General features: G+C 51.0%; 1 protein-coding gene across 1 annotated transcript in view; it reads left to right on the top strand.

The window, feature by feature from the left end:
* The window catches only part of nfatc1 (nuclear factor of activated T cells 1), a 30,583-nt gene that overhangs the window by 11,008 nt on the left and 5,369 nt on the right, over positions 1-14,206 (top strand). The window contains exons 5-8 of the mRNA XM_079749350.1: positions 625-641; positions 2,344-2,399; positions 7,280-7,412; positions 10,933-11,571. Of these exons, the coding sequence (XP_079605476.1) occupies positions 625-641; positions 2,344-2,399; positions 7,280-7,412; positions 10,933-11,571 (845 nt within the window). The remainder of the gene's footprint in view (positions 1-624; positions 642-2,343; positions 2,400-7,279; positions 7,413-10,932; positions 11,572-14,206) is intronic.

Genomic DNA, 14,206 nt, shown 5'->3' on the forward strand with positions numbered 1-14,206 from the left:
AGAGAGAGAGAGAGAGAATTGGGGTAGTGAAGGGTAACATTTGTACGTTTTTCTGTACTTTTCGGACTTGTTGTTGATGTAGCTTGTGTGTTAAATTCGGTTGATGGTGGAGCTGCTGGATGTGGACAGGTTCTGGTACATTCTGAGGTTATCAGCTCGGCTGTAAAGACACCCCGCATATTTTACATTCTGAATGCCTTCAGCAGATAATAAAAGAAAATGTTGCCTGCTTTGAGATGAGCAATGCTTTGAATATTAATATATTATTTATTAAACAAAGTGTGTTTGTGTGTGCGTGTGTGTGTGTGTGCGTGCGTGTGCGTGTGTGTGTGTGGGAGAAGGATGATGGGAGACAAACATGTTTACCACCTGTCGATTGACGTCTTTGCCGAAGCTGCTGGGAATCCAGAGGCTGTGTGTGTGTGTGTGTGTGTGTGTGTGTGTGTATCTTAAGTGTGTGTGCGGGGTGCGCATTGGGGAGAGGGGGCGCATATGGAGGAGGTGAAGAGGTCTCCCCCGACAGCTCTTCCTCCCCCCCTCCCCTCTACCCACAATGCACCTCTCCTCAGAGTGCAGGGCAGCTCATCCATTGCTAACTGAACGCTCCTCGAATCCCGCTGGCAGGGCGGTACTCCAGCTCGGTATTCCAGCTCGTTGTAATCACAAGAGTTGGGGATGAGAAGTAGGCAAGTGAAGACATATGTGTATGTTATTAATGGGTGTCTTGTATAATGGCTTATAAGGCCTTTTTTCTGCATTTTCTGGGCAAGTTTGCGTCTGCTCGGGTCCTTATGGATGATGTCAGAGGTGTTGCAACGCGCTGGAGCGAGGTTCCTTCCGCAGCTGTTTTTTTCACTTTTGTCAAAAGCGCGAAAATGTCGTTTTCACCCGCGACGCCCGGTGCCAGAATAACAAACGGGACGTGTTTTTTCTTGAGGGTTTTATATTTTTTCTTCTTCTGCACCGTTTTATTATGACCGATTTTATTGCCTAAGGGGAAACATTTCACTGACATAGGTGGAGTTAAAATTGCGTTCCGCGGACGTTAAAAAACGAAAAAAGGGACATTTAATAGTAACAAAATAAATAGCCACGTGCTGACATGTCGCTGATGGCTGCCCGGAGAGCAGTTTGACGGGGAGTCCTCCAGGTTCCAACCGACAGACTGCATCCACACTTTAACGCTCGATTAAAGGGGCTTAAAGTGCTTTTTTTTTTTCGTTTTATGGGATAAACTTTCAAGCGGCGGGTGAACCGTCAACGATGCCTTCACCCACCAACAATGTCAGCTGTCGTTTCCTCTCTCTCTCTCTCTCTCTCTCTCTCTCCCACGCATCTCTTTCACTGTTGTCTTCACTTCATCTTCTCCATAACTAACTCCTCCCCCCCCCCTCGTCCTTCCCCGCTGCTTAGAGAGTTATTAGTGAAATAGTGGCGTAAGTCAGACGCAGGAAATTACCTCATGGACCAGTGTGGTGGAGGCGGTGGCGGCGGCTATGATAGCCTGGCGATAGCCGTCAGTGCTCGGTCTCTCTCTCTTTCTCTCTCTCTCTCGCTCCCTCTTTCTTTCTCTCTCTCCCTCTCTCTCTTTCCCTTTCTCTCTCTCTTTCTCTCCCTTTCTCTCACTCCCACTTTCTTTCACTTTCTCTCCCTTTCTCTCTCTCTCTCTCTCGCTCTCTCTCTCTCCCTCTCTCTGTCTCTCCTCTCTCTCTCTACCTCTCTTTTTCTCTCTCTCTTTCCTTTTCTCTCTCTATCTCTCTGTCTCTGTCTCTCTCTCTCTATCTCTCTGCCACTCTCTCTCTCTACCGCTCTCTCTATCTCTCTCTCTGCCTCTCTCTCTCACTCTCTCTCTCTCTCTCTCTATCCTGGAAGCCTTTCCTTCCTAGCCAAGTGCTGATGTAACAGATAATAGCGGAGACACATGACCTCATCCTTCTTCCTGGTTCTCAGAGGAGCTCCGTGGCGTGCGGGAGAGATTAGACAGTCTGGTAGAGAGAGAGAGAGAGAGAGAGAGGGAGAGGGAGAGGGAGAGGGAGAGAGGGAGGGAGAGGGAGAGAGAGAGAGGTGCAGGCTAGAGGGGGGGTGGCACCAGGTTTGATCCACGCAGAGAGAGAGGGAGACTCAAGGAGAGAGAGAGAGATGCTGGCTAACCTGTAGGCCTCCTTGAGCAAGAAGCCCTAACCAATACCTGCTCCTTAAAGACCTGTGTCTGAATCTATGCTAAGTTGCTTTGCATCAAAGTGTCTTGATTTGGTTTTAGACATTTCTCTACTTTTGTTGCCTATGCTGTTCGTTTTCTTCAGTTTCTGTATGAAGTAAGTGTTTTCTCCTATTGTATTCCAGATGGTCACCACGTATGGGAGGCAGAAGCCAAGGTCGAGCGAGATGGAGCCAAGCCTGTGAGTAACACCACTTTAAGATCACCGTTCTGATTCTGATTTCTGATAACTCTTTATTCGAGTTTCTGAATCTTGATTGCTGATTGTGACTTCGGATTTCTGAGTCTGATATCTGAATCTGATTTCTTATTCTGATAAAACGTTGATGGATATCCACAGGGTAGAGTCAACGGGTTTGATTCTCCTGCACAATATTATTCGAGCTGAAGCTCTATTGTACTTTCTATGATCATCGATCCAACCAATACACAACGCTCCCCCACTAATAATATCCTAAGTCTTCTGTCTCCCTGCTCAGACATTCAAATGCGGGTGCACAGAACACAAACAATGAATCACATCAAGTCCTCAGACAATTGACTCTCCTCCCTCACGTTAAGCCTGAGGAAAAACTCCCAAACAGCCGCTGGGAAAAGGAATAAGACCTGAAGGAGGAATCGAATACGAAAGTTGAGGAGTGCAAAGCCTGATCTATTCACCCCATCACCGGCCCAAGAGTGAGAAATATGTGAACTCACAGAGGTCACCATGTGTCTGCCCTAAAGGTACAGGATTTTTTATTTGATTTTCTTTCGCTTGGTAAGAGTCAAAAGTGCTACACTGTCACAGTGGAAAAACACTGCGACCCACAGAACACACCATATATCAGCCACTACAGACCATTAACGCACACCATTACAGTACTAGTAAAGTAGACACAAGGAAATGAATACAAATAAAATATAATTCAAACAAGAGTAAAAAAGTAAGTAAAACACTCAAAATCGAACTGTTAAATGGGATTATGTACACTGTGAGGTCCGTACGATAGTAAGGTAGGTATGGACGTGGCGGTATGAGAGCCCACCAAAGGAGTAACGAGCAGCCCATACGGGGGTGTCCTTCCCTGGCCATCTGTAAAGCATCTGTTCTTGGAGAGTGCACTGAGCACTGTCCACCAGGGGCTAGCCCAGACGTTAGCCTCTAGCCCAGAGGCTAACCCATCCCGGACGCTATCTCCAGCCCAGATGCTTACTCTAGCCCAGACACAAACCCAGCCCAGGCGCTAAATCTAGCCCACACAAAGACCCAGGCCAGATGCTAACTCTAGCCCAGATGCTAACTCTACCCCACAGGCTAACTCTAGCCCACGCGCTAAACCTAGCCCTGAGGCTAACTCTACTCAAGGTACTAACCCTAGCCCAAGACGTTTAGCCTAACCCAGATGCTTACCAAGATGCTGACCGTGGCCCAGATGCTAACCTTAGCCAAGAAGCTAAGCCCGGACACTAATCCTAGCAGCGCTAAAGATGGCCGACGGCCAGAGATAAAGCCTGTCTTTGTGATAGCATCTGTATTCCTGCAAGTTGAGTCCCATCTCCAGCACATTCTTTGTCATATATTGAATATAATTATTAATTTAGGAATATTTATTCATGTTTCTGTGGAGGAGGGGTTGGATATGTGTGTGAGGAGGACAGTCCTCCAGAGTTGATCCGTCAGCTGCTTGGAGCTCCAGTTTGGCCCCGTCTCTCGTCCTGCACTCTTTCTCTCTCCTTGCATCTCTCTTTCTCTCCCTCTTCTCTTTTACTCTCCCATGAGGGGAGGGAGCAGCAGAGAGAAAAAATTGTCTCTCTACCTGTCTCCCCCCGCCCCGCCCCTCTGTCTGTCTGTCTGTCTGTCTGTCTGTCTGTCTGTCTGTCTGTCTGTCTGTCTGTCTGTCTGTCTCTTTGTTTCCCTACATCCCTGATAGAAGGAACGAGTTTGTGAGAGAGAGAGAGAGAGAGAGAGAGAGAGGGAGAGAGAGAGAGAGAGAGAGAGAGAGAGAGAGGGAGAGGGAGAGGGAGAGAGAGAGAGAGAGAGAGAGAGAGGGAGAGGGAGAGCAGTGTGTTCTGGGAGATAGACGAGGGGATTAGAGCGCTTCTACATATGAAGTACTGCACCTGCTCCCCATTGTCTGCTCACACACATACACACACACACACACACATGCACACACACACACACACAGATACATACAAACACACATACACACACGTAAACACACACACACACTCACACACAAAAATACACATACACATACAAACACACACACACACACGCACACATACGCACACATACGCACATACAGTACAAAAGCACAAACTGAAATGCTCACACGCACACACACACATACACATATGCTCCCCTGATACACACACAACGTACATGGAAAATGAAACCCAGTAACAAAATAGTGCACGCAGACACACACACACACACACACAAATACACCGACACACAGACACACATCAGGGACCCATCAGGGACCCATCAGGGGCCCATCTGTCTGCTGGGTCCTGGGCCCGGGGCTGCTGGCGGGGGCCCATGTTAAACACGGTCCGGGCCTTGTCTGTGATCGGCCCTGGCCAGGGCTAGCCTCGCTGCTACGCTACACAGCCACCCAGACCTCCACCTCAGCCTTCCCCACCGAGAACCTTATCCCCAGCAAGCCTCCCTCCCTCCCTCCCTCCCACCATCTCTACCTCCCTCTCTCTGTCCTCCCTCCCTAATTCTCTCTCTCCCTCACTATCTCCGTCACTCTCTCCTCTCTCTGTCTATCCCTCCTGTCCTCTCTCTCTCTCCCTCCTCCCTTCCTCACTCTCCTCTCTGTCTATCCCTCCTATCCTCTCTCTCTCTCCCTCCTCCCTTCCTCACTCTCCTCTCTCCCTCAGTCTCTCGTCCTCTCTCACTCTCCCCTTCTCGCCCTCCCTCCCTCCCTCCCTTCCTCCCTCCCTCTTTCCCTCCCTCCTCCCTTCCTCACTCTCCTCTCTGTCTATCCCTCCTATCCTCTCTCTCTCCCTCCCTCACTCTCCTCTCTCTGTCTATCCCTCCTATCCTCTCTCTCTCTCCCTCCTCCCTTCTTCACTCTCCTCTCTCCCTCAGTCTCTCTCCCTCTCTCACTCTCCCCTTCTCGCCCTCCCTCCCTCCCTCCCTCCCTTCCTCTCTCCCTCCCTTCCTCCCTCCCTCCCTCTCTCCCTCCCTCCTCCCTGCTTCCTCGTGCTGGAGAGGCCAGTGCTCGCCAAGGAAAGGAGATTCACGAAAAACAAAGATAACAGTTAGATAAACAGACACACATTAGTTCAGTCTCTGGGATTTATGCTGTTAAAATGAGGCGCACATAAAAAGGCTAAGTTTTGTTCACACCACTCTCGAGACAAATGATGCCATTTTTATGTTTTCACTCAACTGAACTCAAATAGAAAGCTTTTTCTTTTCTCAGCAGAGTGGGAAAGATTAGTATTGGCTTTTATAAAATCATACTTTTATACTAAAAGTCTAAGGGTTCAGTGCAGTCAATGTTTTGAAATCAGGATTTATTCTAACTAAATTCCTTTGTTTGATTTTACTTTCATAACTTGCGTTACTTTCTTTATTTAAATTACTTTTGTTGTTTAAATATACTTTATTTGCATATTAAGCATTGACCTTATTCACCTTACCATTAGCTTTCTCTTTTCTGCAGGACTTTGAATGAGTTGACTTTTACTTTGAAAGCGGTGTAATTGAACCATCGGTCTGAGCATGCCCAGTAGCGGTGAAACAAACAGGGCGAGTGTGTCATCTGGCTTCACTTGTCTTGAAGAGGGCAGTGATTTAATAGAACGCGTGTCAGCTCTCACCCCTACATGTCAGCTCCGCCACTCCCCTGGGAACTCCAACACAGATAGACCACTTCCTCTCCAGCTACTGCACACACACACACACACACACACACACATTCACACACATTCAGAGGCATACCTGAAAACACATGTACTCTTTCACATGTCAAAGAACACGTAAATAAACGCATACAATTGAACACATGGGCAGCTTCTGGCTGAAAGCACGCATATGTATACGTGCACAGCACACACACGCACACGCACGCATCACACACCGTCACAAAGACACACACACATGCACGCATATAAACACACGCACACACGCGCAGATGAACTAACACACACACACACACACACACACACACACACACACACACACACACACACACACACACACACACACACACACACACACAGCACCAAAAGCCAGTATCAGCGTGTCAGCAGTGCTCGTGCAGTATCAGTGTTATCTAATGGCCCGCATTCCATCAGCCATTAGAAAACATGAACCGAGGTGTTAGGACACACTGACGGCAGGCCCACTGGTGGTATGCCGTAGCCAGCGGCTGAACTAAGCCCAGCCGGACCCTCTGTCTGGGAACCATAAACTATACCGACTCAAGGTAATCGGCGAGAATATCCTCCGTCATTTATAATAAGCTCCCTTTACAGTCTATCTCTGGCTCCTCTCTCTCCCATCAAGGGGGAGGGGGGGGGGGGGGAGACGTTTAGCTCCCCCGACGGTCTTGACAACCCCTCCCGTCCCTCTCCTCAACCCACACCCCCACAAACCCCCCCACCTCGTCCAACGGTCCACTTCTGACCGCTCCTCCGTCAACCAACTGTCACTTTGGCCCGATGAAAGCCCTTTCAGTCCCTCCTGCGACCACCCAAAACCTGAGGACCTATCGTATCCTGCTCCCCACCCCACCCCCCAGCTCTTCCCAGAACACTTCACGCCGTCAGCACCCTAACCGCTTTTTTTTTGGGTTGTTTTAAAATTCATTTGCTATACAATGCTAATGCTTACCTCTTTGTACTCCTGGCCCCATGTGTGTGTGTGTGTGTGTGTGTGTGTGTGTGTGTGTGTGTGTGTGTGTGTGTGTGTGTGTGTGTGTGTGTGTGTGTGTGTGTGTGTGTGTGTGTGTGTGTGTGTGTGTGTGTGTGTGTGTGTGTGTGCGCGTGCGTGCGTGCGTGCGTGCGAAGGGAAACGTGACAATGACAGCGTTTTTGTCGACTGTGTGTCCGCATCAGACTTCGATCCTGGTGGAGGTCCCGCCCTACCGGAACCAGAGGATCTCCACGCCGGTGCCCGTCAACTTCTACGTGTGCAACGGCAAGAGGAAAAAGAGCCAGTACCAGCGGTTCACCTACGTCCCCGCCAACGGTGAATATGTCTCTAAATGAGTCCTAAAGTATGGAGTCCACTTCACTGTTCTGAAACCAAACTCTTCCCCTGCCGAAGCTATGCAAAGTCCAAACTGATTAAGTGAGACTCTTTCCCCCCCCCCATGGATTTTTTTTTTGGCTGGTTAAGACGCATTTAAAATAATTGTGGTATTTTCAGCAAAAGCTAGGTTCATAGTTATTATTCTCAGTGGCACCGAAGATGAACCGTGTGGGCACTCAGAATACGAGGAAGGCCCCCTTGACCTCCAGCTCACCCACTCTCTCATTAATACTCTCTCCCAAACCATCCTCGTTTACTCTCTCTCTCTCTCTCTCTCTCTCTCTCTCTCTCCCCTTCTCTCTCTCTCTCTCTCTCTCTCTCTCTCTCTCTCTCTCTCTCTCTCTCTCTCTCTCTCTCTCCCCTTTCATGCTAATTGGGGCAAACTTTGTAAACACAGACGTTTTTTTTTTAATCAACCGCCGCGTGTTCCTCCATGTGTCTGGTGGTTTTCTGAGGGAGGAACAAAGCAACGCTATTAAGAAAAAAACAGACCCATCTCCATAAAGATCTGTTCTTTTCCATACCTGGACCTAGTGAAGGGACGCTGCAGTCCATTCACACAGGCCGATGGGTGGGGCGCAAAGCACCCTGGGAAAGGCCTGTTAACGTGTATAGGAACTCTATTGCCAGACTGTGTATATGAAAAAAAACACAGACTCCAGGAAGAAGCGCAGCCCCGCCCACTGGGAGGCAGAAACCACGGCTAATTGCGCTGCGGCCTGGGAGCTAGCATCCAATGGGTGGTTCAAAGCAGGGATTCAGGCCGCCTGGCCTGGCCTGCCTGTGGGCGCTCTCTCTGCTAGCGCTCCTGAGAAAGAAGGGCATTGTCTCTCTCCTAGTGCCAGGGAGCCGGACCAGCCAGTCTGCTCAGTGTCTGCAGACATGTGGAGAGAGAGAGGGGTGGGGGAAATGGCACGATGCTGTGTATGTTAGCTTCGTTACGGTCGAAAACAGGCTGCCCGTCTATTAGGTGAATTAAGGCAGGGCACTGGAGTTGGTGAGGGTGTTTGACTTCCAGCTGATGAATGATGAGGGCTACCTTCTCCTGGATGACTAATAGGCCTATCTGAGAAACATTCCTGTGAGATGCTTTGGATGAAAGCATCAGCTAAAGGAGTCAATAGAGTCCTTTAATAACAGTCAATAAACTATATGAATGTCTGACTATGTTACACTTAATGCGTATGTACAACATTAGCATATTCAGTTATTCAGTGTTGGTGAGCTGTTCTTAGCTGAAGAAAAATAAATACGCTATTTGCTATATCACCTTCGCCAAAGCATTGAGTGTTTATTCACTGGGTAAAAAAAACTGGTTGTGTGTTTGTTTGGTACATTAGGGTAAAACACAGGCTGATCATCTCTTGGCTGTAGTACAGTCTCTGAAACCCTGAGTGGCTATTAGCGACATTAGCGTTGACAAGCGTTGAGTGTCTATTCTCTATTTTTATAGCGCTATTCAGCTGCATTTAGGGCTAAGTGTGTATTAGCTATAGATTCCCTCAGCGTTGAGTGTGTGTTAGCTCCAAGCATATGAAGGTCTCCGACAGATCGAGTGGGCAATTAGCACAGCAGTAGGTACGTAACGATTTCACTGAGCCGCGATCATTCTGTCCTTGTGTTGTCTTTAAACTTTTGAACCTCGTACTAGTCCCTGTGACGCTTGGATACCTTCATGGCGGCAGTTGGCTCTTCTCTCTCGTAATGTGTAGCGCTCATTCACACTCTCTGGGGTGTTGTGGCATCTTTTCCCACTTATTTATAAACCTGATGCATCTGTCGGTAGCCCCTCTGTGCCCCTCTTGTTGGGCCATGAAAGAGTGTTGGTATTGATACTGGAGGTGCGGTTGTACTCTTGTACACTGTTCAACTCATGTGACCCAGGAGGACATGTGTTGGTGTTCCAGACCGTCTCAATCATTCAACTGACTTCACTCACATCTTAAACATGGTCTTTTTTACATTTACAGTTTGGGCATTTAGCAGACGCTTTTATCCAAAGCGACTTACAACGGTTCATACACACATTCACACATTGACGGCAGAGTAAACCATGCAAGGTTGACAGCCAGCTTGAAGAAAGCAGTTAGGGTTAGGTGTTTTGCTCAGGGACACGTCAACACACAGCTAGGCGGTGGCAGGGATTGTACTCGCAACCTTCCGGTTTCAAGTCCACCCGCTCTACCTTCTGAGGTGTCCACTTTCGCCACGCAGAGAACCCTGTCGAAGGCAGTTTTTTCTCTTTTGAGAAACAGACATAACCCCAAGAGAGCCAAATCAAGTGAAGACAAACATCAGCAAACGTCGATAAAGCAAAGAAAAACACAGACGTTAACAGTAGGCAGCCAGACAAATTCCAAGAAAGTTTGACGGGATTGACAGTCAGAACAATAAAGCAACTGGAGTTCCGCCGCTTCAAGCTCATCCAACTTCCATCCGAGCACATGCTCCAGATTATAAAGCGTAAACCAGACACCGCCAGGTCATGAAACGCACACACGCAGTCCAGGTCAGCGTGCCGAGAGACCGGAGTTCAACGGCAGGGTAGAGACGGGGCCGTCGTCTGGGCCGTCATCTGGACGTTAAAGGATCAGCATCGTGGCTGCTCGTTATTTAAGATTGATGTCTCGTCATAAACGCTGTGAGCCCCCTGAAGCTCCCCGTTTAGAGAGCTTAAGTGTCTAACATCATCTACGCTGGGATCCCAATGGGTGGCCAAGTCGTTGAGCACGAAAAGACGACGATGGGATGGAAGGATTTAGGATCATCTGGACTGCGGAAAAGGTCCAGACCGATTAAATCACCGCATTCCTCCGAACTGTTCTAGGGTTAGCCCCGTCTCCGGAAAAAAAAGTATCGATCGCATTTTCTTTTTGGTCAGTTAAAATCACATGGTTTGAAAAAAAAAAAATAAGGTGTACGTGATGTTGCTCAGTTGAAAGATTTCCGTTAATAACTGTGACAGGTTTTAAAACAAGTCCCGTCCACCACGTCACCACCAAAGTGCCCTAATTCATCATTTTGGTCGCCGCCAGTCGCCAGCACATCTTACACGACACGCCGAAGAGGTCGTTAGCAGCGTAGCCTCATCCAAACAAAACAAGGCCTCGTTTCTATTAGAGCAGCAGCTGGAGTCGTCCGGCGCTTGATGATTCATCCATTTATGCGTTTCCTCTTTTTTTTTTTTTTCTTCTTCTTCTTCTCTTCGCTGGGTTTGTGAATATGTGGAGCTGGGGCGGGGAGCGCGCGGAGCCCAGACACAGAGACTCTTTGAGCCGCTGTGTTTGTTTGGCCGTAGGTATCCAAGCCACGAGCCCACTCACTCACTCCCAGTGGCCTCGGGGAAGAGGGGTGGGGTCAGAGAGGGCCCGGGTGAAGGGACGGTGGTGGTGGAGGGTGGGGGTGTTGACGGAGTTAGCGACACATGTGTGCTCATCTTTTCTTCCTCCTCCGTCAGTTCCCACCATTAAGATGGAGCCACGGGACGACTACGACGCCCCCCTGCTGTGCGTCCAGCGCGGCCCCGCCCTCCCACTGAACCCCAAGCCCTACTACGCCCCGCCCCCCGCCATGATGAGCTCCGCCCCCGACGCCGCCGCCGCCGCCAGAGCGCCGGCGTTCCCCGTCGGCCAGCAGCGGGCCCCGCCCTCCTCGCTCTCCTCCTCTTCCTCGCCCAGCACCAGCCCCAAGCTGCACGACCTCTCCCCCTCCACGCCCTTCCACACCAGGGGCCTCTCCCCACCGGGGCCCCAGTCCCCCGCCGGGCCCCCCCACGTCTCCATCATCCAGGAGACGCCCGCGCGCTACTCCGGCTCCGGCCTCTACCCCCCCAGCAGCGCCTCGTCCTCCCCAGGGTCGCAGCCCTCCACCCCGGGCACCACGGGGCCCGAGGCCCCCTTCTCCCCCGGCCCCGCCCCGCCCTCCAGGCTCAGCCCTGCTGCCAGCCCCCGGGGCCCCCAGCAGAGCCAGCCTGCCAAGGGGCCGGAGCGAGGCCGGGTCCCCCTGCAGGACGGTGAGGGTGGAGGCGGCCCCCTACCGCTGGCCCTCAGCATCAAGCAGGAGCCTCAGGAGCTGGACCAGATGTACCTGGACGACGGTGAGTGGAGGCGGGCCCCTGAGAGGGCCACCTTAGAGGGTCCCCTTAAAGGATCCACTTAGAGGGCCACCTTACATGGCCACCTTAGAGGACCACCTTAGAGGGTCACCTTACAGGGCCACCTTACAGGGCCCCCTTAGAGGGCCACCTTACAGGGCCCCCTTAAAGGGCCACCTTACAGGGCCCCCTTAGAGGACCACCTTAGCGGGCCCCCCTACAAGGTCACCTTACAGGGCCCCCTTAGAGGGCCCCCTTAGAGGGCCCCCTTAGAGGGCCCCCTTAGAAGACCACCTTACAGGGTCCCCTTAGAGGGCCACCTTACAGGGTCCCCTTAGAGGGCCACCTTACAGGGCCCCCTTAGAGGGCCCCCTTCGAGGGCCCCCTTAGAGGACCACCTTACAGGGTCCCCTTAGAGGGCCACCTTACAGGGTCCCCTTAGAGGGCCACCTTACAGGGCCCCCTTACAGGGCCCCCTTAGAGGGCCCCCTTAGAGGACCACCTTACAGGGCCCCCTTAGAGGACCACCTTACAGGGTCCCCTTAGAGGGCCACCTTACAGGGTCCCCTTAGAGGGCCACCTTACAGGGTCACTAAACAGGACCGCCTAACACACGGCTCTCCATCAGATGTCTGCACACTCTCCCTGTACATTTGGCAAAAAAATCTGTTTTTCATGCTCCATTCTCTAATACGTTTTGCAGACACTACACACTAAAGAAAACATGAGACTGATTTAAACCAAACATCATACCTCTAATGCAATAGGCAGTTGAAAACAATCATTGCATTAATGTCTTCGAGTTCCTCCTACTCCAATCCCTCCTCTGGCTCCCGGTGAGCTTACAGAACCGAGGGTATGTTCTAGTAGACGTATCTCTATTTCTCTTCCCCTGACCGCCGTGGCTCCGGGCGGTGATTAGCACGGTGGTTAGCATCAAAGTCCCCCGGACGATCTGGCGTCCGCGCGCCGCCGCTAACAAGCTAAGCCCCAGAGCGCCGAGCCGGGCTCACCTCCGTGTGTACTTTACCCCTCCTCAGACTGCAGCCGGGGGGGGGGGGTTAGTGCATGATCTCACCGTCTCTGGGTCTCAGCCCCCACCCCTGCTCCCACTTGGCTCTGCGGTGATTTCAAATAAGTGGGGATAAATGACCCCCACCCCCCCCACCAGGGGTAGACCACCGCCCACCACCCGCAACCACCCACCCACGTACCCACCCAACGAAAACAAGGCCTGGCCCCCGAATCAAGGGGAGGGAAGCCTGGGTGGTGCAGATGAAGGGAGGGGGGTGGTGGTGGTGGTGGTGGTGGTGGTGGTGGAGGTGGTGGAGGTGGGGGTAAGGGGGGCTCACCACTAGCTATCAGTGGAGAGAGCCGTTCTGAGCTTTGATCTGTGACCCACCTCCTCCCTCCCTTCTCCCTCTGCCGCTGGCCGATCCGGCCGCGGCTTCCTGGTGATGACGGGGGCCCAGGAGGTGGAGGTGGAGGTGGCGGCGGTTATGAAGTACTACCTCCAGAAGGTTGCGCGTTCAGAGACATTAACACCCTGTGAGACCCCGTCTGGGTCGCCGAGAGAGAGGGGCGGCCTGCCTGCCTGCACGCCTGCCGGAGCCACCGGAGAGGCTTTTAATTTGAAGTTTCGCCCAGACTGCGGTGCCGCCATCGTCCCCGACCGCATCTCCATGCCGAATGCTGGGGGATGGCGTTTAAAGTAATGGATTAAGTGGAAGAATACATGTTGCCGTGCGGAGGAAGAAGGTACATTTCATAGGGCCGGCCTCCCGCTCTGTTTTGGTTGGCCCCTCGGAGGGCCTCTTATAGCCCAGCGCGCCGGTCTCTGCTCCAGGCCAGAGCTGCTGGATGTGTTTCTTTTTGGGGTTATTTTATAGTTTCACTCAGGTGTGGTGAGGTCTTTGATTCTGTCTCGGTCATGATCGTCATGGCTCTCGTCATGAAACGGGAGAGTCGCCAAACGTTTTTTTTTAAAGCGTCTTGTGTGACATTTGTGTGTGTGTGTGTGTGTGTGTGTGTGTTTTTACTACAGCAGCTGTAAAACATTTTACACATTATTTCCGAATGTCATATATGATTGATTGATGGCACTTTGGATGAATGCCTTGAAAGCTTTGAAAGCTCTTATTTTCTCCCCGCGCTGTGAAGTAACGTCATATTTACGTGGCATAACCAGCAGTGAATAAAGCACTCGAATGCTCTCCTTACAAATAATGTCAAATGATCTGTCCTGTTAGCCGTTAGCTTACAAAACCAGGACAGGAAGTTCCAGAACATTCTCCCTCTCCTTTCGAGAGCAAAACAGCCTGACCTTTGATTTTTCAACATCAGAGTTATCTCACTGGCTGTTTTTTCAGACTGTAGTCCTCGTCCTCACCAGCGACCCCTTCACCCCTGAACTCATCTTTTTCTCTTCTACGTTATTCGGACACATTTTTGTTAATGGAAAGAAATAGCAAATCGTGTCTAGAGTTGACCCGTTGGCTATTTTGGGTTGGAGAAGCTACAGGGTCTCCCCTCAACATCTCCAGGGGCAGAGGGAGATGGAGTCAGGCCTATAAAGTCTGCTGCTGACTCAAGAGTTTGTTTTATTTCTTCCAATGCTGCCATTTTGGCTCAAAGCAGG

This window comes from Pollachius pollachius, assembly GCF_949987615.1.
Source record: "Pollachius pollachius genome assembly, chromosome: 13".
NCBI lineage: Eukaryota > Metazoa > Chordata > Actinopteri > Gadiformes > Gadidae > Pollachius > Pollachius pollachius.